At 38.4% G+C, this 24,648-nt stretch overlaps 1 protein-coding gene across 1 annotated transcript in view; it reads left to right on the top strand.

Moving 5' to 3' along the window:
• The window catches only part of PPP2CB (protein phosphatase 2 catalytic subunit beta), a 35,293-nt gene extending 10,947 nt beyond the window's left edge, over positions 1 to 24,346 (top strand). The window contains exons 2-7 of the mRNA XM_025886096.2: positions 12,855 to 13,064; positions 14,148 to 14,321; positions 16,811 to 16,900; positions 16,992 to 17,153; positions 18,885 to 19,003; positions 23,640 to 24,346. Of these exons, the coding sequence (XP_025741881.1) occupies positions 12,855 to 13,064; positions 14,148 to 14,321; positions 16,811 to 16,900; positions 16,992 to 17,153; positions 18,885 to 19,003; positions 23,640 to 23,712 (828 nt within the window). The 3' untranslated portion in view covers positions 23,713 to 24,346. The remainder of the gene's footprint in view (positions 1 to 12,854; positions 13,065 to 14,147; positions 14,322 to 16,810; positions 16,901 to 16,991; positions 17,154 to 18,884; positions 19,004 to 23,639) is intronic.
• Positions 24,347 to 24,648: the final 302 nt, after the last annotated feature.

Below are 24,648 nucleotides of genomic sequence, written 5' to 3'. Positions count from 1 at the left end.
TTTAAGATTTTATTTATTTGAGAGAGAATGAGAGAGAGCATGAGAGGGAAGAGGGGTAGAGGGAGAAGCAGACCCCCTGCCGAGCAGGGAGCCCGATGCGGGACTCGATCCCGGGACTCCAGGATCATGACCTGAGCCGAAGGCAGTCGCTCAACCAACTGAGCCACCCAGGCGCCCTACCTATAATATTTTAGAGCAGATTATTTATGTGTAAATAGAAGGGAAAGAAAATTTGCATACTGACTCTGCCAAAACCAAATTCAGTAGCTTTTCATTAATATGGCTCTGGTGATAGGCAGCAGCACAAAAATAGAATGTCACCTGTTGGACAGAGGAAATTTAGTTTACATTCTGCGTTCCTAAAACATGGGTAGAGGGGGAAATAGTTCGTTCATCCTATTTTATGTGAGTGTCATTCCCAAATTTTTCTTTTCTCAGTTCTCATCCTAAGACAGATTTGGTTCATAGCAGCAAGAAAGAATATGTCTTAAATGGGTGAGAAAGGGAACAGGTTTGAATGGATAGGTATACAGCATTGCGTGCAACAGTAACAGCTTCTGCCACATGGCATTTACCATCCCCACAGTCGTTCACTTTACAGGTTTAAACTTGGTCTTATATCCTAGAGATGATTAAAGTTTGGGTGTTAAGTAGCATTAAAAATCACTCATGACCGTTCCATATAGAATCACAAGGTGTACAAAAAAGACATAGCAATCCTGAGACAACTGTCTATAGCAGGCCTCATTTCAAGGTCACCCTTGGACAGTGTCTGGGAACTTGAATTTGGGGAGGGTTCCCACCATCCCCTCTTAAGAATGACTCACTGTGGGCGCCTGGGTGGCTCAGATGGTTAAGCGTCTGCCTTCGGCTCAGGTCATGATCCCGGGGTCCTGGGATGGAGCCCCGCATCGGGCTCCCTGCTGGGCGGGGAGCCTGCTTCTCCCTCTGCCTCTGCCTCTCTCTCTCTCTCTCTGACTCTCATGAATAAATAAATAAAACAATTAAAAAAAGAATGACTCACTGTGCCTAAACTGTTATGCAAACAGTATGATTTATGCTGAGCACATGCTTTCCTCACTTTGGTAAATGCTAGGCAGAGGGTACTTAGGTTACCAGCTCCCAATTACAAGTCCTGGGCACTAAGTCTCTAATGAGTTTCCATGGTAGACAGCATTTCATACTTCTTGTCACAACTCATTGCTACAGGCATTCAGTGCACTGTGAGGCTCCCCGGGGAGAGGATTCTTGGAAGCTTGCACCTGATTTACTCAGGACTTTGCTTTCCTGTGCCTTTTCCCTTTTCTGATTTTACTTTGTATCCTTATGTTGAAATAAATCATAACCATGAGTATGACTCTATATTGAGTTCTGTTGGTCTTATTTGCAAATCACCACCAAACCTGGGGAGGTTTTGGGGGGCCCATGACACACAAAGGTTTTTACATTAAGAATTTTAAATATTAGGGCGCCTGGGTGGCTCAGTTGGTTAAGCAACTGCCTTCGGCTCAGGTCATGATCCTGGAGTCCGGAGATCGAGTCCCACATTGGGCTTCCAGCTCAGCAGGGAGTCTCCTTCTCCCTCTGACCCTCCCCCGTCTCATGCTCTCTCTCTCTCATTCTCTCTCTCAAATGAAATCTTTAAAAAAAATAAAAAGAATTTTAAATATTAGGTGAAGTGTATACTTCTGCCAGTCCAACACATCATTTCCCTGAAGGCAGTCCAAAGTGATCTTACAATAATATGATCGCTTGGTGAGCCAGGAATCTGAAGAAAGGGTGTAAGTTAAAAACTAAATGTTTAAAAGCATCAGGGGATTTATACAGTGGAGATAAAAATTTGGGGGGTGGGGTGGATATCACAGTGATCTGAGAAGTACTTTCTTCACTACTATGTAGTTAGAAGCTCAGGGCATATTACTGTGAAACATACACACATTCTATATCCTGTCTTAACCCATCCATATAGTTTTGTAAAATCTGTGCTGGTTTAAGATAACCATATATCCTTAAAAGAACATTGAATTGGAGAATATTTGTATTTTGGTGCTTTTCATTTTTATATTTAAAGTAAGGCAGTAAATGATAGGGGTTGCATATCAAGCAGATTTCCTTTTCAAAGTTGGAACCATCATTTGAGTGTTGATTTTAAAAAAATAATAATAGTAATAAATAGAAGACATCAGCCCCAATGGAACCTTCTACTGATTTGTGCTATTCAGTAGATTGTTTTTTTCCTGAACAAAATTGGGAAACTGTCTTATGGAGTAAACTTGGTAAAAAGTTGTTTCATTTGTGATTTTACACATTTTTGAGCTATTTGTCAGACTCTGTGTTAGCTGACTAATAATTTAGAATCTCCATCAGTTATAATTGGAATTACACCTTGCAGCATGTACCTTCTACCCTCCACCTTCATTCTGGTCACGTGCCAGTGATGCACTAGCGCAGCAGGGAGCGCGCCTCGGCTGGCAGTGAGATGTAGCCGAGTGGCTGAGTGAGACTTCTGGGAAAGTTTTAGAAGATGGATAGACTAGGCAGGCATGTACTCTGTGGTCTTTTGTCCTTTCTGCTTTCTTGCTGAAATAGGGTACCAGATACAGTGACTAGAGATGTACCACCCTCTTGTGACCATGAGTTGGCAGTTCAGTTTACTGAGGGTCACAAGGAAGGTAGGTGGAAAGACAGAAGGAATGCTGTCCTGATGATCCTTGAGAAGATGCACCAATCCAGGGATGCCTGCCTCCAGGCTTCTCGTTAATGTGAGAAAAACAAGGCTGCGGTTTGTCTTCTCTGCCCCCCCCCCACAGAAAAGGATAATTTCAGTAATATAGTAGTAAATAAATAAAAATAACGTATTTGCCACACAGCTGAAAATCAACCCTTAAAGAATTTCAGTTTGGAAAACAATAGCTGTTTCCAGATTATACATGTGGAAGTAAGACTGCATATTTTTAAAAATTTATTTGCGTAATCTCTACACCCACCATTGGGCTCAAACTCACGACCCCCAAGATCAAGAGTCACGTGCTCCTCCAACTGAGCCAGCCAGGCACCCCAGGACTGCATACTTTAGAATTACCAATAGATACCTTGTCTAAATGAAGAAAGTGAAGTTTATGTCTTAAGGTTACACAGATTTGAACCAGGAGGAGAGTCCCTATTTCCTGGAAGATTTTTATACATATAATCTCATTCTGACGAAACCATAGGCAAAGAGAAAAAAATACGGGCTACGTTGTTCATTGGGGAAGGTCTTGGGAAGGTCTCCTAGGCTAATTTAAGCAGAATGGAAGACTATTTGGTAGCCTAGAATCAAAAGGAAAGCTGGAGAACCCAGCTTGGAAATTTTGCAGAAATTAGGAGCACATGGAGCCACAGTCCAAATCGTATCTAGAAATGTTTTAGAATGCTGCAGAGAACAGCTCTTTCAGAATAGAACTTGCCATTGTCCCTACTGCTTAGAGTCGCTTCAAATTAAAAGCTAGGTACATCCAATTGACATAGAGGAATCTGGAGGTAAAGACTTTGTGATTTCTACCATATGTTTGCAGACTTTCATTGTGATTTGTTTTACATATTCTAACATCAGTACTTTGGATTACTGTAATAGGACACTGGTAGTCACTGAAAAGTTGACGTGAATAGGATACATGTCTTTGTAGAAATGTGAACCTGCTTACCCTTTACATGATCTTTTTTTTATTATTTTTTTAATTCACATATAATGTATTATTTGTTTCAGGGGTACAGGTCTGTGATTCATCAGTCTTTCACAATTCACAGTGCTCACCATAGCACATACCCTCTCCAATGTCCATCACCCAGCCACCCCATCCCTCCCACCCCCCTCCACTCCAGCAGCCCTCAGTTTGTTTCCTAAGATTAAGATCTCTTTTATCTTACATGTAGGTCAACAGAACAGAGGCATTAATACAGAAATTTTTAAGCTTTTTAGTCTCCTGACCCCTTTATATAAACTCTTAAAATTTAAGGACTGAAAAGAGCTTTTTTTTTTAATGTTCATTTAGCCACTGTATAGTACATAGTTTTTGATGTAATGTTCAGTGACTCATTAGTTAAGTATAACACCCAGTGGAAAAGAGCTTTTCTTTATGTAGGTTGTATTACTGATACTGTATTGGCAATTAAAACTGAAATTTCAAAAAAATAAAGTTTGTTCAACAGTCTCAATATTACAAGTCTTAGAACTATTAAAACCATCAATATTACAAAAATCTCCTTACCTAGACTTAAAAATAACTTTTGGTGTTATAACAGGAAAATACAATTTTTTTTTTAAGATTTTATTTATTTTTTGACAGAGAGAGACACAGTGAGAGAGGGAACACAAGCAAGGGGAGCGGGAGAGGGAGAAGCAGGCTTCCTGCAGAGCAGGGAGCCCGACGCGGGGCTCGATCCCAGGACCCCGGGATCACGACCCGAGCTGAAGGCAGACGCTTAACGACTGAACCACCCAGGCGCCCCAGTATAAATTTTTTTTAAAGATTTTATTTATTTGAGAGCGAGAGAGCACAGAGGGAGAGTGAGACGGAGAAGCAGACTCCTTGCTGAGCAGAGAGCCTGACATGGGGCTCGATCCCAGGACCCTGAGATCATGACCTGAGCCAAAGGCAGACGCTTAACCAACTGAGCCACTCTGGTGCCCAGAAAATACAACTTTAAATTACATTTTAAGTCAATTAGTATAAAAATAATTACAAGCCCTCTTCATTTAACAATGAAAACAAAGATGGCTAAATCAGAGCTTTATAATCCCAAATACTCATATAGTTTCTCAAAAATGTGACCTCTTGGCGCCTGGGTGGCTCAGTCATTAAGCATCTGCCTTCGGCTCGGGTCATGATCCCAGGGTCCTAGGATCGAGCCCCGCATCGGGCTCCCTGCTCAGGTTTCCTGCTCGGCGGGAAGCCAGCTTCTCCCTCTCCCACTCCCCCTGCTTGTGTTCCCTCTCTCTGCTGTGTCTCTCTGTCAAATAAATAAAATCTTCAAAAACAAAAAAAAGTGACCTCTTAATATTAACATTGACTGCCAGTGATTTTTTTTAGACATATTATACTTTATTCTACAAATACCTTTAGATGATAGATGTCAGTATGTTTCTGTTATCTTGTGTGCTATAAATATTTTCCCAGGATTCTCCTTTATCTTTTTGTATACAGAAATTTTTTTTTTTAAGATTTTATTATTTGAGAGAGAGAGACAGAGATAGAGCACTAGCAGGGAGGAGAGGGAGAAGCAGGCTCCTTGCTGAGCAGGGAGCCCAACGTGGGGCTCGATCCCAGGACCACAGGATCATGACCTGAGCTGAAGGCAGACGCTTAACGACTGAGCCACCCAGGCGCCCCCAGAAATTTTTATTTTGTTTGGCTGAGCCCATCTAAGCCAGCCTGTTGATGCTGGAGAGTTTACCTGTTCCTCTCTTTATCTCTGGTGCCTGGCCTACAACAGACACTTTACAAATGTTTGTTACATGTACACATGAACATTACATTCAGGAATATTTTGATGTGTCAGTTGATTGCTGTGTATGTATGATGTATATCAAAGTGAACGGTTTATCAGCCTGGTGAATGTTGTCCCATACAGGATATGTTAAATAATTTTTCCTTTGTTTTTGGTAATGTTTTCTTTAGTGGATTTTTACATGTGATTAGCTTGTTAAATTCTTAATGTTCTGTGACTTGAGAATTCTCTTTAACTCTTTCTGCAAAATTTTGGTTACTCCTATTTAACTTGAAAAACAAATTACTTTTTGCTTGCTATAAGTAAATGACAATGATTTTCTCATTTTAAGCTTGTTGCCATTGACTTTTTTCCCAGTTGATAGTTGCATTGCAGGTTATGTTGCTTTTGAAAGACTTCTGCTGATTGTTTTCAGCTATTTTACTAGGATCCTGTTGACTTTGGGATTTGGCTTTTGTGAACTCCTTAAGGACTTTGATCTTTACCCCCTATGCATTAGTGGCTCACTGGACTTGGCTGACTTTGCTATAAGTATTTTGCCCCTGTGATCTAAACCAGCTATTTGGAGAACCTAACATATTTAAAAATTAGTAGAGCAGCTTCTTGGAGTGGAACTCCTAAACAGTTTTCCTTACTTAATAGGTGATCATGTAGTAGTTTTAGACTTGCCTTTTTCATTTATATATCAAATGCCTTTTATATCAGATGTCAGCATTAGGTTTCATACGTGTAACAGAAAACCCAAAGTAAGGGCTTAACCAAAGTAGCAGTTTTTAGATTTTTCTTAGGTATAGGCAGATCCGGAGATAAGCACTCCAGGGGTGATAACGGTATTTACAGAGTTGCTAGGAAACCAGACACTTGCTATGTTATTTTTCTCTGGTTGCTGCAACAAATTACTACAAACTGGCTGGCTTAACACCTCAGAAGTATATTGTCTCACAGCTCTGGAGGCCGGAAGTCCAAGATCAAGGTGTCAGCAGGGCCACATACCCTCTGGAAGCTTGGGGACAATCTGTCCTTTGCCTCTTAGAGCTTCTGGTGACTGCTGGCATTCCTTGGCCGCATCACTTTATTCTGTCTCGTCTTCGAGTGTGTGTGTGTGTGTGTGTCTGTGTCTGCGTGTGTCTGCCTCTCCCAAAACCCCCTCTGCCTCATTTAGGGCCTGTCAGGATAATCTAGGATAAGCTGCTCCTGTCAAAATCCTTAATCGCATCTTTTTCGTGTGAGGTCACAGTCACAGGTTTTGGTGATTAGGAAATGAATATATCTTTGTGGGTGTTTTTTTCAGCCTGCCACATCTTCCAGGGCTCTGCCCTGGTCCTTGTGATCCAACGTGGCTTCTGGAGTTCCAGCCGTCGTCACATACACATTCCAGGAGAGTGGAGAGTGTTGAAGGGCATGTCCCCTCCTTAAGGAAACTTTCTGGTTCCCACATAACACTCCTTACATCTTACTGACCAGAACTTAGTCTCGTGGCCATTGGTAGCTGTATGAGAGGCTGGTGCCATGGACTGAATATTTGTGTCCTCCCAAAATTTATATATAAAGTCTAATTACCAATGTGGTGGTATTTGGAGGTGGGGCCTTTGAGAGGTAGTTTGTGGTCAGGAGGGTCAATCTCCTACGAATGGGATTAGTGCCCTTATCAGAAGAGATACTAAAGAGATGATGTCTGTCTCTCACACTACCAAGTGAGGTGCAGAAGGCGTGCCTCTGCAGAACAGGGTGAGGGTCCGCACCCGGAGTCGAGTCAGCTGGCGCCTTGATGTTGGACTTTCCAACCTTCAGAACTGTGAGGAAGCAGATTCTGTTGTTGAAACCCGCCTAGTTTGTGGTATTTGTTATGGCTGCCTTGAGCACAATTAGATTAATTATGGAGAAGGAAGAGGAGAGTAGATATTGAGGTTCGGCAGTCTTTGCCTCAGATCACTTTACATTTAGCTACTGTCAGGTGTTTTCCAAAGATGATGTATAAATGTGCGTTCTCACCGGTAGGGTATGAGACTAGCCTTGCTTAAAAAAATAAATATATAAAAGAGAATAGCCTTGCTAACTGTGGGTAAATGTCATTTTTGCCAACCTCATGAATGGAAAAGAAGCATATTTTTGTAGTCCCTGCCCCTCTTTATTCACCACCTAATGCATCAGGTTACTCCAGATGTGGTCTGGCCAACACCAAGGAAAATGAGTAATTACCTGTTGTTTTTCCTGACTGTTAATGTTGTTAATGATATGAACAACAAACAGGAAAAAGTTAAAGGACAGGAAATAATCAGTAACCGAAAAGAGGCACAGCCCAGGGCTGGGATCACAGAGTGACACAATGAGGTACCACTCTTCACTATACCCTGCCACTCCAAGCCATGTGGGTGAGCCAGCAAAACCCAGAAGGTTTTCTTTGATTTCCCAGTATCTCTGAAAGGAGACAGCTAAATGGGATCATGAGCTCATTCCACTTTTGTCTGAGAAATAGTGGAAATGGCTCTTGGAAAGAAATGGGGAATGACAGGGGCAGAATTAAATGCATCAAGGCTGCCCAAACTAAGACAACACATTGATTGGGGAACATGTCCAAGGTCTGAGAGTATTCCCCTCTGACAGTGGAGTGAGCCCTAAAAATCCTCAGAAATGAATACAGTTTGTAGGCATTCTAGACCCCACACTGTCCCCTGTGAGCCCTCTCACCCCATCTCTTGGCTAAAAAAAGAATTGAAATTAACTACCCTGACTTTAAACCTGTGGGTCGTTGGGGGAAAACAAACCAGTCTCACATGTGGTAGAGTGGGAGTTAATAAATGCCGCACAATATGTTGGCATAAATAGAAGGTTTCAGCTGATAGCTCAGCAACAGAGAACAGCATGGCAAGCAAATAACAGCAAGCAAGGAAGAAACACTGCTTGGGAAATATACAAAGAACCCAAAATTTAAAAAGCAAACCTTATCCTGGGGCGCCTGGGTGGCTCAGATGGTTAAGCGTCTGCCTTCGGCTCAGGTTATGATCCCAGGGTCCTGGGATCGAGTCCCGCATCGGGCTCCCTGCTCCTTGGGAGCCTGCTTCTCCCGCTGCTTTTCTCTCTCTCTCTCTCCCTCTCTCTCTCCTCCTCTGCCTCTCATGAATAAATAATAAAAATAAAATCTTTTTAAAAAATAAATAAAAAGCAAACCTTATCCTAAGGAACAGAAAGAAATTACCCAGATGTGCCCGTTACAAAACAGTTGACTATGATGTGGATTAAATAAGATTGAAAAGAAAAGCATAGCACGAGCTGAATATTTAGGAAACAGTTTGAGGGCAAAACTGGTAGTAATAATAAGAAAAGCAGACTAGATGTAGCAGAAAAAATAATCTAACTGCCTCCAGAAAGTTAAGACTTAAGATAATTACAAGGAATGCAGGTGACAACAAAAAAGAAAGAGCACCTGGGTGGCTCAGCTGGTTAGGCATCTGATTTTGGCTCAGGTCATGAGCTCAGGGTTGTAAGATTGCGCCCCACATTGGGCATCATGCTGGGTGTGGAGCCTGCTTAAGATTCTCTTTCCCTCTTCCTCTGCCCCACCTCCCTCCCTCTCTAAAAAAAATTTTATTTTTTTTTAATTTTAAGTTCCAGTTTAACATAGTGTTATATTAGTTTAAGGTGTACAATATAGTGATTCAACACTCCGTACATCACCAAGTGCTCATCACAAGTATGCTCCTTAATCCCCATCACCTTAAAATTTCCCCTACCTTAAGAAATTATGACTTAATAATAGATCGAAGGAGTTTGATCTTACTAAGTTTCGGGAAATCTTGATCTTAGACTTCCAGAATTGTGAGAAATAAATTTATATTGTTCCTGAGCTACCCAATCTATGGCACTTTTGTTATAGCAGGCCAAACAGACTATGACATTAATAATTGTAAGATTTATAAAGGGGAAAAAAACAAAACTGTCATTCTGTAGTATATATGAAAAATCCAAGGACTTTAAAGTTTTAAGTATTCCTAAAAATCTGGCATAAGAGATATTTTTAAAATCCCAGAATAATATCAAATATAAATTACTTTGGATTACATCTGATAGTAGCAGCAACAAGTAGACATTATTAGACAATTATGAAATTGAAGAATAAAGGAAATCTAAATGGGTAATACCATATTCATCATTGGAAAGACAGTATTCTAAAGATGACTACAAATACATATAAATTCAATGCAATTTGAGTCAAAAATCTCAACCAAGTTTTAATAGGCTTTGACAAAATTAGTTTTAAAATTCATACGTCAGGCTTAATGAAGCAATCAAAAATAGATAATTTTGAATAAAAGGAATAAAGAAGGGAGCCTCACTTCCCACCCGGATTTCTCATAGTAATTAACTCAGACTTTTATTGACACGGGCAGTAGAGCAGTGAGAAGGGGATCTGAGGCAAGGATTGAGATGCTGACACTTCATTCAGGGACTGTGCAAGCCCAGCTAGATAAGGGGGAGGCAAAAAAAATCAGGCGAGAAAGCTGTGAAGCAGGATGATACATGATGGATTACCTTGGGAGGTGGGGATTCTGCTGAATCCAGACAAATACCTCAGAGAGGTCATGAAAGGAAGAACCAGGCTGGCAGTTTTTCCCTGTTGCCTTCATTCTCTCTTTGCCACTAGTCAAGGTGACTCCCACCTATTTCCAGATTGCGCATCCCTCCTTCAGCCCCTGCTCAAGAAGCCAGACCCCCCATCCCACCATGTGGCATTCCATCCGCGTCTGGAAGTAGAGGAGCATCGAGGCATAGTTAGGGCTCAGAGGAAGGGCCAGGCATGTCCACTACTTCAGCTTAGATTCTAGCCAGCTCAGGGCACCATCAAGAATTATAAGGGAATCTGAGAGGGTGTACAGGGTTGTTTCCAGTGCAGGTTAAGAAAGCTGAAAACAACGTAGGTCTTTACAAAAGGATGGCACTATTATAAATAAACAATGCTAGGCCAGCTACTAGCCATTAGGAAAAATAAAGTAAAAATGAACCACAGGGCACCTGCCTGTCTCAGGCAGAAGAGCATGGGACTCTTGATCTCGGAGTTGTAGATTCGAGCCCCCATTGGGTGTAGAGATTACTTAAAAATAAAATCTTAAAAAAAAAAAATGAAACCCTACATTGTATCATATAACAAATTCCATCTGAATTAAAGACGTGTTAAGTGTGAAAAACAAAACTGGAATAAAAATGCAGGAATGCCTTTTTTGACCTCTGTGTGGAGAACAATTTTTTTTTTAAGATTTTATTTCTTTATTTGAGACAGAGACATAGAGAGTGCACACAAGGGTGGGGGGAGGGACAGGGAGCAGGAGAAGCAGACTCCCAGCGAAGCAGGGTGCCCCATGCAGGGCTCCTTCCCAGAACCCAGGGATCGTGTCCTGAGCCAAAGGCAGACACTCAACAACTGAGCCACCCAGGCGCCCCAGGAGGAGTTTTTAAAACAAGACCCAAGCAGCACAGACCATAAAGAGGGAAAATTGGTACAATCTATAGGGGAAAGTATAAACAACCAAATATAAAGCCTAATTTTGTGAGTTAGGCATTACACACACACACACACACACACACACACACACACACACACACCAGTAAACCTAAAAAGCTGCTTTTAAAAAAAAAGTATACCTATTAGAGGTGCAAATTAAAAGATACTGTTTCACACCCATTAGCAGGAATGTTAAAGTCTGTTGACAGAGATGGCAAGCAATAGGAACTTATGTATAGAAACTCAAAATTCATGTTTTTAAATGCTCTTTAGATGATCCCATCTGGCAAGGCAGAGAAATGTCCCTAAAATTCTACTCTCCTACCAGTCTCAGCTGTCCTCTGCCAGGTCCCACTTTAAGTTTCATCCTTAGTGTTTGACTTCTGTTACCATGTCATTTTCTCTACCATCACCCTCACTCTCAGGCTGTTTCTTACTCTTGGTCCCAGTTCCTACCTCTTGTTCTTTGTGGTTTTCTGTTCCTAATCTGCCATAGATCTGGAAACTATAAGTAGCTTATTAGAATTTTGCACATAACAGTAGGGCCAGAAGAAGACCTAAGAGACTTCTGGCAGATTGGTGGAGAGGTACATATACTTTTATCATAATGTTTTATTACTTCAGAGGCCTTTTTTAATTTTCTCTGATTCTGGGCTCTGTTAGGCAAAGTTGCTGGGTAGATGAGGTGTAATGAACTTGAATTTAGTCCATTTGTTTAATTTGCCATTGTTTATATACGAATTCTGTCCTTCAGGGCCTCCAGTGGTATATGTTAATTTGACTAATATATAAAATAGTTGGAATAAGGAAATTGAAGGTTAGCCTATGAATTGGTAGGAAGGTGTCTGTTTACCAAAAAATTCGAATAACTGATTTGTAACTTTTATTAAGCTTTTTAAAAATGCAAATAAGATAATTTTGGGGGGGGAAAAAAGTTTTGTTTTTAAGTAGGCTCCATGCCCAACGTGGAGCCCAACACAGGGCTTGAATGCACAACCCTGAAATCAGAACCGGAGCTGAGATCGAGTTGGATGCTTAACCGACTGAACCACCCGAGTGCCCCCAAAAACAGCTTTTGAGATAGAATTTCTATTGAGATATTCCTAATGAATGCAGTGCTTTCATGTAGAGTGTACAGCCCCCTGGCTTTTAGTAGAGTCAGATAATGTACATCCATCACCACAATATTAGAACATTTTCATTACCCACAGAAGGAACCCCTGGACCTCTTAGCTTTTATCCCCCTGTCCTCTCAGCCCGAGGCAACCACGAAGCTTTCTGTCTGTATTTTTGCCTCTCTGGACACTTCACGTAAATGGAGTCATAATATATATGGCCATTTGTGACGGCCTTCTTGCACTTAACAGTGTTTTCAGAGTTGTGGCATGTATCAGTACTTTTTATTGCTGGATAATACTCCGTTGAACAAGTAACACCACATTTTATTTATCCCCTCATCACTTATTGGACATTTGGGTAGTTTCCACTTTTTAGCTATTATGAATAAAGCTGCCATGAACATGTGTAAACGAGTTTTCATTTCTCTTAAGCATATATCTAGGAACAGAATTGCTGGATCACATGGTAATTCTATGTTTAATGTTTTGAGGAACTGCCAGACTGTTTGCCACAGCAGCTGTACCACTTTACATTCCCACCAGCAGTGTGTGAGAGTTCCAATTTCTTCACATCCTCAGAAACATTTGTTACCTTTTAAATTTAGCTGTCCTAGTAGATGTAAATTGGTATCTCTTGTCGTTTTAGTTCTATGATTTTCTAAGGCCTATTTCAGGTATCTTTTTTTTCCCAATATTTTCTTTTAATATGCAAGAAATGATGCTTTTAATGATTTCATTTCTTTTTTTAACAGGCTAAGGAAATTTTAACAAAAGAATCAAATGTGCAAGAGGTTCGTTGTCCTGTTACCGTGTGTGGAGATGTGCATGGTCAATTCCATGATCTTATGGAACTCTTTAGAATTGGTGGAAAATCACCAGATACAAACTATCTATTCATGGGCGACTATGTCGACAGAGGCTATTACTCAGTGGAGACTGTGACACTTCTTGTGGCATTAAAGGTATGATGAATGAAATTCAATTTTTTTTTCAATCTTTAAACCTGCAAAAGGGGAAGATGGCAGTATTGCATATCATCTGTTATATTTTATCCATTCAGTTTATAGCCCCTTAAAATATAATAGTTGGTTTTACATCTTGTAAAAGAGGAAAATGAAAATTAAACATTTAATGTGTCCTGCCTACTTCTGGTAAATCACTCCCTTAGGTAATCTACAGCTGAAGTCTTGGACCATTTTTTACTTAAGCAGGTATCCCTCATAAACAGTTTAATTCTTGCCTTGAGAAGTCTGTTATTCATGTATCTATTTTTTTCTATCACACAATTCATACCTTTTATCACTTCACATGTATTACATTTATGTGGACCAGGCACCTAGCTTTAAACAGTGAGCTTAATTTGGGGCACATAATGGATAGTTAATAAATATGTATAAATTGAAGTATGCATTTGCAGCTTTTAGGTTAATTTGGTTAACAGAATCTGCTGCTTTTTCATATTTCCTATCAGATACATCCCTAACTAAAAAGTATGCTGTAAGATATGTCTCTGTGTTTTGTTATGAAAAGGAAACTCTAAATACATTTGAAATCTTGCCCAGATTTGGCAAGAGCCTGTTTTTGTTAGCAAATAACAGTCTTTCTGTGGGAAATAAAAGTTGAAGGGGAAGAGAGAAGTTAGTACAAAAAGGAGTTTGTCTCTGGTCCAAATCTTTGACCATCAGTATCCATTCAGCAGTAAGACACAGTGTTCTGGAAAGACCTAGAAGACTGATGATTGTTTAAGGATGAAGAGGATATTAAAGACCAAGAATCAGATACAATTTTATTATAATAACATAGATATCAGTTAGTAAGGGTTCCAATAAGGGTGGTATAAATAGTAATGAAGACAAAGGACTATAAGTATTTCAAAGGTCAGTCAGCAGTGAATGAGAAAATTTTTAATTCTGAATAAGAATTAGCATTTAATGTAACAGCACACAAAAGAACCATTTAAAGAAATGGGTCAGAAGTTAATGTGCTTAACATAACACTGGTAAAAATATGCTTTGTACCATGAATTTCTTTTGCTTTTCCTGCAGGTGCGTTATCCAGAACGCATTACAATATTGAGAGGAAACCACGAAAGCCGACAAATTACCCAAGTATATGGCTTTTATGATGAATGTCTACGAAAGTATGGAAATGCCAATGTTTGGAAATATTTTACAGATCTATTTGATTATCTTCCACTTACAGCTTTAGTAGATGGACAGGTGTGTATGTGCTTCTCTGGTGGGTGGGGGAGGAGTAAAAGTAAGAAAAGATTTTCTATTAGCAAGTTAGGGTTTAGATTTACATGACATGATTTCCACATCTCCTTAGCCTTTTTGCCTCTTTTCTTTATAATTAAAATTTCAGAATAGAGACTTAGGTTAAGTTTTATGCACATTGTGATCCAGCAGATTTCCCTGTTGTTCTCAGATATGTGTGTAAATATTTTTGCCAAAGAATTTGCCAATATGCTTTTTCTGTTATAGACAAATATAAATAAATGCTTAAGACCCTGAAGTACAATACTAGTAAAGCAAAGCTGTTTTTTTAAAACTAGCTCCATACATATACACAGTGTTTGCTGGTTACCATTAATAACTTTTTATTCCTATTTTCATTGTAGTTACAAGCAGCAGTATTGTGTATTATATCTTCATTAAGAAGTGCATGCTTTATTTCCACCTGTAACGAGTATTATAGACACACTGTAAAACATTCAAAATAGAAGAAAAATGTGCAAGTTTCTATTATCCTAGTTTCGAAGAGATAATCACTGTGAACATGAACTGATTTAACTTTAAATATGAAACATACAGTACCAAAAAATAAACATGTGGTACAAGTCTACAGTTCCTAAACTGTATAAAAGCCCAGAATTGTCATGGGCGTAATAGATCCACTCATAATTTGGTTATAGCCTTTTCTTCGTGGTCCTGACAGTCCACGTTTTTCCCAGCCATGATACTGGACGCTGCAGTAATTAATTTCAGAGGACAGTATTTTGCCTAGACTTGGCTAAAATGAAAGAAAACAATGTGGACTTAAAGAGTTCACAAATTATTTCTAAATGACAGTGGAAGTATGACGTAAACCAAAATCTTTGGATGTAAACAGGGATAAAATACAAGGAAATTCGTAGTCTCACATTCATTTTGTAGAAAAATTAAAGGAAATGTGAAATAAACATTTAACTCGAAGCCATAGTAAAATAAACTTAAAGGATTAAAGTTAAAAGCAGACATGGAGGGGCGCCTGGGTGGCTCAGTCGTTTAAGCGTCCAATTCTTGATTTTGGCTCAGGTCATGACCTCAGGGTCCTGGAATCAAGTCCCTGAGTTAGGCTTCCAGCTCACCGGGGAATCTGCTTTAGGATTCTCTTTCCCTCTGCACCTCCCCCGCTCCCCAAATAAATCAATTTTTTTTTTAAGATTTTATTTATGTATTTGACAGAGAGAGACACAGCAAGAGAGGGAACACAAGCAGGGGGAGTGGGAGAGGGAGAAGCAGGCTTCCCACCGAGCAGGGAGCCCGATGTGGGGCTCGATCCCAGGACCCTGGGATCATGACCTGAGCCGAAGGCAGACACCCAACGACTGAGCCACCCAGGCGCCCCCCAAATAAATCAATCTTAAAAAAAAAAAATGGATACCAAAAAATCACTAGGAATGGGAAATAAGGCATGACTATCAATATGGATATGGTTGTGTATCACAATAACATAGGGTACAGCTTTATTCTGTTGCACTTGAAAAGATGAAATTTACTATAGCAAAATAGTTTTTGAAGAAATTAGGCCAATGTAAATAGACTACTAAACTTAGAAGAAATTGGAAAAGTAACCAGGTCTGGATAGTTTTCTAGGCAAATTCTACCAAACCCTTAAGGAACATACATATAATTTCTGTGTTCTAGAGCTTAGGAAAAGATGGAGAACTTCAAAATTCATTCTGTGAGGTTAGTATAACCTCAGTACCAAACCAGACATGGCAAGCGCCAAAAAATAAAACTCAAATTTTTAAGTAGTAAAATAAAATAACAATTGAATAAAGAAACTTATACTGGCTATACTTAATCAGCAAAACATCAGAAATCTCTTCAAAATTGGGAGAAAAATGCCCTCTAAAACTTGTATTACTATTCTCTCTGATACAAAAATCCCTAGAGGATGGGTCTGGGAATAGATATTTTACCAAAAACAAACAGAAAAATTGTAGTTTTCAATTTGTTTTGGAAATCCTAGCCAGTGCACTGTGTATTAAAAAGAATTAAAGGGTATAAACATGGAGAAGAAATTAACAAATATTTTTGCTAACAACATTATTCTGTACTCAGAGAACTCTTTTAAGAAAGCGGAAAAACTGTTGGAACCAATAACAGGAATTGGTACTGTCCTTGCTGTAAGAGAAACAAAAAAATTGTATATATTAGCAGAAAATGTAATGGTGAGTCACAAGAATGGAGGTCCCATTTGCTAGAGAAGGGGAAAAAACACTACAAAATACTTAGGATTGATTATAAGGAAAAAAGAAATACTTTAAAGTATCAGTAGCTCTCTAATTGATTTTTGTTTCCTTTTCCGTTGTATTTTATAAATCTCAATTAAATTTTATTTTGAAAAGAAGAGCAACTAGGATTTACATTTTGTAACCATTTACTCTCCATTAACTTTCCACATTTAATAAAACTTTTTTTTTTTTTTAATTCACAAACAGATATTCTGCCTCCACGGTGGCCTGTCTCCATCCATAGATACACTGGATCATATAAGAGCTTTGGATCGTTTACAAGAAGTTCCACATGAGGTAAACTTGGTTTTAATTTTAAAAACAAAGAAATATAACCACATTGTGGTAAAACTAAATTAAATAACATGTACTTAATTTTCTCGGCCAGGGCCCAATGTGCGATCTATTGTGGTCAGATCCAGATGATCGTGGTGGGTGGGGTATCTCACCACGTGGTGCTGGCTACACATTTGGACAGGACATTTCTGAAACATTTAACCATGCCAATGGTCTCACACTGGTTTCTCGAGCTCACCAACTTGTAATGGAGGTATGTCTTTTTTCCCACAGGATGATGTTTTGTTTTGTTTTTTTTTACGTGGAAGAAGTGTTTTCTTTATTGATGATCTTTATTTCAAATAAATATATATCTCTGTAATAAGGCTTCATGAAACATTTCCTCCCTATTACCTAAATGAAAGGAGAAAAAATTGAGCTGGTTTTAGCAAATAGGGGAAAGTACTAGTTGGCCAGAGCAAAATTATAACTCACTTTGGAAATTAATTTAGACATAGAGAAAAATTTCAAAAATATTATCAAATAAAATTCCCTTGTATCCTACACTGATTCCTCAAATATATTTTCGTATTTTAGTATTCTATCTCTATCTTCCAGCTTCCCTTCCTCTGTACACGTTTCTTTTAAATTATTTGAATGTCAGTTGCAGACATGGTGCTCCTTTACCTCCAAATTTCCATGTATATTTTGCAAAAATAAAGATGTTCTCTTATGTTACTACAGTATAATTATCACAGTCCAGAATTGGCATTGATACAGTACTAAGATCTAATCTAAACACTTCATTTGAATTTTTTAGTAACTAACTAATGTTCTTGATAGAAAAATTCAGTCGTGTATGTGCATGTATAATCTAATCCAGGATCATGCTGTATTCAGTCTCCTTTGGTGTGGAAATAATTCCTCAGATTTTGTTTTGCATAATCTTTTCATTTTTAAAGACTACAAGCAGTTTTATTTTGTAGAAATATCCTTCATTTGTGGTTTGATTGATGTTGCCTTATGATTCAGGCTATGCATATTTGACAGGCATGCCACAGCACGATGGGACATGCTTTTCAGTGCGCCATATTAGGGTCATGGGATCTCTGCTTGAATCACTTAGTTAAGCTGGTAGCTGCCAGATTTCTCTACCATGATGTTACTATTTTGTAAATACTAAAGGAATATAAATAGAATTTTATTCTTTTAAATCAGGGAGTGGCTTCAAGATGTTAGAGAAAACTTCAGCCCAATTGAGGCAGGAGGAGTGAGAACATGGTTAATAAGGAATATAAATTCATATGGTAAAGATAAACCTAGTTACATCAGTAATCGTAACAAATGTGAATGGATGAAAATTTTTATGTCCCTAAAATCCTGAGACTCTGAATTAGACAATCAGAATTCAACTGCTACTTGAGATGAATCTAAAACATAATGAAAAAAATAAATATTAAAAATAAAACATAATGACACTATAGACTAGAAGTAGAGGGAAAATGGTATATTGGTATATCAATTAGATAATTACCCAAAAATACAGCTAATTATGTGCATCAGAATAGCCTCTGAGTTAAAAAGTATATATAGAAATAAAAAGAGGTCATTATTGATGAAAACTGGCCCAGTTCTCTAGAGAAGAAAGAATTGAGCTTGTGTTTACCTGGTAATAGATTCAAAATATATAAAGCAATCACTGATAGAGGGAAAAATTAAGAAATCTTCCATTGTTGTGGGAGAAATTTTAATACATATCTGAGCCAAGAGCCGAAGCATAGATGTAAATAGAACAATGCCGTTCTTGAGCTCCGTGGCACAGTACCTGGGCCCAGAGTATTCTGTGCCCAGAGTTAAGGATGTATACCATATAAGGGAGCAGAGAAAACGACACTTCCACCAAGAATATCTCTAGTTTTTTAATGTAGTTTTCTAAACGGACCCATGTCAAGATTATAATTTTATAGTGAAGTGTTATTTTGTGTTGTTTTTTTTAATACTGCAGGGATACAATTGGTGTCATGATCGGAATGTGGTTACCATTTTCAGTGCACCCAATTACTGTTACCGTTGTGGGAACCAGGCTGCTATCATGGAATTAGATGACACTTTAAAATACTCCTTGTAAGTAACTGAAAATTTTTGAATTGTGTGTAACTGCTTTTAGAAAGAAAATTTTAAATGTAGATGATTAAAATTAGAGGATTTCTGCTTCTGGAATAGTAGAATGAGGAACGTGGCAAACTTCTCCCCAACAGAAACAGTCATTTAACTGGAAGGTTATTTTAAACAATTATTGTAGGTTTTTTAATATTGTTCAGAATGCATACAGCCCATGGAGAAACACATTCTAGAAAATGTACTAAATTTTAGTAATAGCCAGAATCTGTGGAATTTGAGCCATAACCTCTTCCCTCCCTGTCTTTCCACGTCCCTTGTTCAGAAACTACTCCACAGTCATTCTACCTTGGGTCCTGCTCAGATTTTTTCCTGGGTTTAATTGTTAAGCCTTTGTTAACCAAACAACAGAGTTATTTAGAGGGTCCCTCTGGGTGGGCACAAGCCACTTACTGGTCAGAGGTTATGCTCAAGCCTCCTTGGTCATTGAAATTTTAGGGATCACCCTAATCCAGTAAGATCACTGGGAATGTATGTGGCTAAGAAGTTGCTAACAGAGTTGAAAGAATTTATATTTTGGCTCACGGTTCAATCAAGCACACTAGTACCTTGGATTTTCCTTGTTTGATTAGTCCTGAGAGGGTGCAACCTTAAGGATGCACACAGTGTCATTTTCCAGACTGTCAGAGATGTATGTGATTGGGATTTTAAGCCTGGCTTCCTAGGAGTTGCTCCTGGGTCAGAGTAACTTGATCAGCCAGTATCATTGAGGGTTATATACCCTTTTGTTGATTAATCTAGGTATTAGTTTCCTAGGGCTGCTGTAACAAATTACCACAAAGTGGGTGCCTTAACGGAATTTATTCTTACATTTGTGAAGGCTGGAAATTTGAAATCAAGATGCTGGCAGGATGATGTTTCTTGTAAAAGCTCTAGAGGAAATCCTTTCTTGCCTCTCCCTAGCGTCTGGTGGCTCCTACAATCCTTGATTTATAGATGCATCACCCCAGTCTCTGTCTTCACATGGCACTCTCTCCCCTGTGTGTCTTTCCTTAATAAAGAGACCATCAGATTGATGGGCCTCCTGGGTGGCTCAGTTGGTTGCGCATCAGGTCCTGATCTCAGGGTCGTAAGGTGGAGCCCCCATGTTGGGCTCCATGCTGAGCCTGGAGCCTGCTTGAGATTCTGTCTCTCCTTCTCCCTCCGCCCCTCCCTGCTCATCCTCTCTCTCTCTAAGAAAAAAAAAGGAAAGAAAAGGATACCACCAGATTGAATGTAGGGCTCAGCCTAATCTAGTATGACCTCACCTTAACTAATAACATCTGCAAAGACCAAATAGTGTCACATTCTTAGGTTCTGAACAGACATGAATTTTGGACGTAAACTATTTGACCCAGCATAGTCTGTGTGTGGCTTGGGAATGTTTTCAAGAAGGCCCCAAATGCTACTCTAATGGTTCCTGTGTGGGTATAGCTATGTGCACTGTCGTCTTGTCTCCCAGTGTTGACTGTGGTCCCAGGAAGGCTTTTCTTGGCTCTTCTTTTGTCTGTTACATTTCTTAAAAATTCAACTGTACTACAAATACATCCATATTGTTTTTGCACTGTTTTTTTTTTAAGATTTTATTTATTCATTTGAGACACAGAGATAGAGAGAGAGAGAGAGCATGAGCAGTGGGAGAGGGAGAAGCAGGCTTCCCGCTGAGCAGGGAGCCCGATGTGGGGCTCGATCCCAGGAATGACCTGAGCTGAAGGCAGACACTTAACCATCTGAGCCACCCAAGCACCCCTGCACTGGTTTTTAAATCAGTTAAGAAGATGCAGTTATACTGTCATTTACGATTACTGTCGTGTATGTGTGTTTCTTAACTAATAACTTGAATCCAAAAGAAGAATATGAAGAAAATAAAAATGAGGTTAATACAACAAAATCTTTACACACTTGCTCTCCTTTCTTGGCTTCTTTACGGGTATGACATTGTATGAAATAGTAATTATAACAATGCATTTTGGGGATTTTAACATAACATCAGTAGCAAAAAAAAGGAAATGGAAAGGAGCTTACTGTATAGGAATTAATTTCTCTTAATTGACTAGAATTTATAAATGCAGTAGAATTCTGTAAGTTGTGTATTGTAAGTTTTCAAGCAATCAATAAAATAATTTAGGAAAAATAACTGAAGTTATTAAAGGAATTAAAAGACACACTAGAAAATATGCTTCTAATAAAAAACCAGTTAAAGTGGGAACCAAAAAACAAAACAAAAAAAGAAAATGGCAGGTAAAAAGCCAGTCATATCAATATTAAATGAGTGTTTTAAGTAATGCAATCAGAAGGCAAAAATTGTCAGATTTTTTGTTTCTAAAGATCCAGCTTTATGATATCTACAGAAAGCATAATTTAGATTAAAAACAAAAGGGTTGAAAGTAAATTAGGTGAAAAAGATAACCATGCTAACAGCAACCACATGACTTGAAGTGGTTATACTAATAGACAAAAGAGATTTCAAAATAAAAATTGTTATTAGACATAAAGACATTTCACAATGATGAAAGAGTCAAAGCATTAGGAGAATATATCAGTTATAAACATAACACACTTAACTGTGGAGCAAAAATGAACAGAATTGAAGGGAGAAATAGACAGTTGAACGGTGGTTGGAGACTTTATTATGCCCCTTTCAATAATAGAACTAGGCAGAATATCACCAATGACATAGAAGACTTGAGAAGTACTATAACTTAACATTTATGGAACATTCCACCCAGTAGTAGCTGAGTACAGTTTTGTCAAATGCACATGGAACATTCTCTAAGATTGACTATATGCTGGACTATAAACCCAAGCCTCAGTAAACTTAAGACTATTGAGGGGTGTCTGGGTGGCTCAGTCAGTTAAGTGTCCAACTCTTGATTTCAGCTCAGGTCATGATCCTCAATGTCATGAGATCAAGCCCCATGTCAGGCTCCGCACTGGGCATGGAGCCTGCTTAAGATCTTCTCCTCCTTTAAAAAAAAAAAAAGAATATTGAAGTCATACAAAATATGTTCTCCAAACACAATGGAATGAATTAGAAATCAAAATAGAAGGAAAACAGGAAAATGTGTAAATATGTGGACATTTACATACTCCTAAATGACTTGAATCAAAGAATAAATCATAAGGGAAATTAGAAAATACTTTGAGATGAATAAAAATGAAACCAGAATGTTTGCAGGGAATATATAACTGTAAGTGCCTATATTAAAAATCAGATTTTTAGAAAGATCTCAAGTCAGTAACCTAACTTTACATTTTAAGGACCCTAGAAAAAGAAGAGCAACCTAAACCCCAGTGCAAACATACGGAAGGAAATAAAAAGGAAATAAGTGAAATAATAGAAAAATAATCAAAACCAGAAGTTGGTTCTTTTCAACAAAATTGAAAAGCCTTAACTAGACTGGCCAAACAAAAATGAGTGAAGATTCACATTACCAAAATCACCACAGACCTTATTGAAATAAAAAGAATTACAAGGGAATATAATGAATAAGTTTATGGCAACAAACTAGGTAACTTGGATAAAATGGACAAATTCCTAGGAAGACAAACTGCCAAAATTGACTCAGAAAATCTGAATAGACCTATAACAAGTGAAAAAGTTGAATTAATATTTTAAAACTTCCTACAAAGAAAAGCCGCCAAGCCCGGTGGACTTCACTGATGAAATGACTAAAAGTTTAAAAAGGAATTAACACCAGTTTTTCACAGAGACTAAGAATAGAATAGGAGGAATCATTTCCCAGTGTATTCTTTGAAGTCTATATTACCCTAATACCAAAATCAAAGATAATTTAAGAAAACAGACCAATACTCTTTATGCTTATAGTTGCAAAAATCAACAAAATATTAGCAAACTGAATCTAGTAATACACAAACAGGATTATACACAATGACCAACTGTGATTTATCCCAGGAAGGCAAAGTTGGTTCAAAATATGAAAAATCAAAGCAATAATCCATTGGACAAAAAAACACTTGATCATCTCAGTTAAGCCAGGAAAAACATTTGTCAAAATCCAGCACACTTTCATAATAAAAATACTCAGCAAACTAGTCAAGAGAACCTCCTCATCCTGATAAAGGTCATCTGCAGAAACTCCACAGCTAACACAATTTTTCTTTTTAAGATTTTACTTATTTAAGAGAGAGCATGAGCAGGAGGGGCAGAGGAAGAGGAAGAAGATTCCATGCCAAGTGGGGAGCCCTGGGATCATGACCTGAGCCGAAGGCACTTTACCGACTGAGCCACCCAGGCGCCCCTAACATCATTCTTAATCATGAAAGACTAAATGCTTTCCCCTAAAATGTAGAGCAAAACAAACGTCCATTCTAACAACTTTCATTCAGCTGATAATTATATTGCAAATCTTTTATGCCAGGCACTGAACCAGACATTCTGTCTGCTTCAATTTTCACCGCAGCTCTGTGAGATAGTTTTATGGAAGAACATACCTGCAGTGACTTGCCATGGATTATTCCAGTCCTAAACGTAGTAGAAGTGGGAAATCAATACTGCTCCTCCTACTACAATGTCTTATTTAATCATTTGCTTGCAAATTCAAATCCTTTAACTATTTGCTTTCTTTTTCCCCATTTATAGCCTTCAGTTTGACCCAGCACCTCGTCGTGGAGAGCCTCATGTTACCCGGCGCACCCCAGACTACTTCCTGTAAATTCCTCCTGGGAAAGCCCTGCCTTTGTATGTGGAAGTATACCTGGCTTTTTAAAATATATATATTTAAAAACAAAACAAAAAAAGCAACAGTAATGTATGTGTTTCTGTAACAAATTGGGATCTGTCTTGGCATTAAACCATATCATGGACCAAAATGTGCCATATTAATGATGAGCATTTAGCACAATTTGAGACTGAAATTTAGTACAACACTATATTCTAGATCGGTCAGTCTTAACAGTTTGCCTGCTGTATTTGTAGTAACCATTTTCCTCTGGACTGTTCAAGCAAAAAAGGTAACTAACTCCTTCATCTCCTTTTGCACTTATTTGGAAATTTTAGTTATAGTGTTTAACTGGCATGGATTGATAGAGTTGGGGTTTTATTTTTAAGAAATTCACAAGCTAACTTCCACTTAATCCATTACCCTTTATTTTATTGAAATGTATAGTTAAATTAACTGAAGAAAAGGTTGGGAGTATGTTGTCATAACACTTAAAAAGGTTTCCCTTCATTTAAACTAAATTACTGTTTTATGTTGATCTGCATATTTCTGTATATTTGTCATGACAGTGCTTGCATCCTATTTGGTGTACTGAGCAAATAAACTTTCCATTTTAAACAAAAATTGATTTACTGTGGTATGCTTTTTTTTTTTAAGATTTTATTTATTTATTTGTGAGAGAGAGCACATGAGAGGGGGGTGGGTCAGAGCGAGAAGCAGACTCCCTGCTGAGCAGGGAGCCCGATGGCGGGACTCAATCCCGGGACTCCAGGATCATGACCTGGCGGTCGCTTGACCAACTGAGCCACCCAGGTGCCCTACTGTGGTATGCTTTAAATGAAAAGTTCTGCTATTTTGACACTTGATATAAAACCTCTTAAAAAAGACTGTTGAATCACAGATCTGTACCTCTGAAACAAATAATGCAAT

The sequence above is a fragment of the Callorhinus ursinus genome, unplaced genomic scaffold (genome assembly GCF_003265705.2).
Source record: "Callorhinus ursinus isolate GAN/ISIS: 27379988/994484 unplaced genomic scaffold, GSC_fseal_2.0 scaffold17, whole genome shotgun sequence".
In the NCBI taxonomy this organism is placed as follows: Eukaryota; Metazoa; Chordata; class Mammalia; order Carnivora; family Otariidae; genus Callorhinus; species Callorhinus ursinus.
Note: the sequence above shows the minus strand (reverse complement) of the source record. Positions and strands in the feature narration are given on the sequence as shown.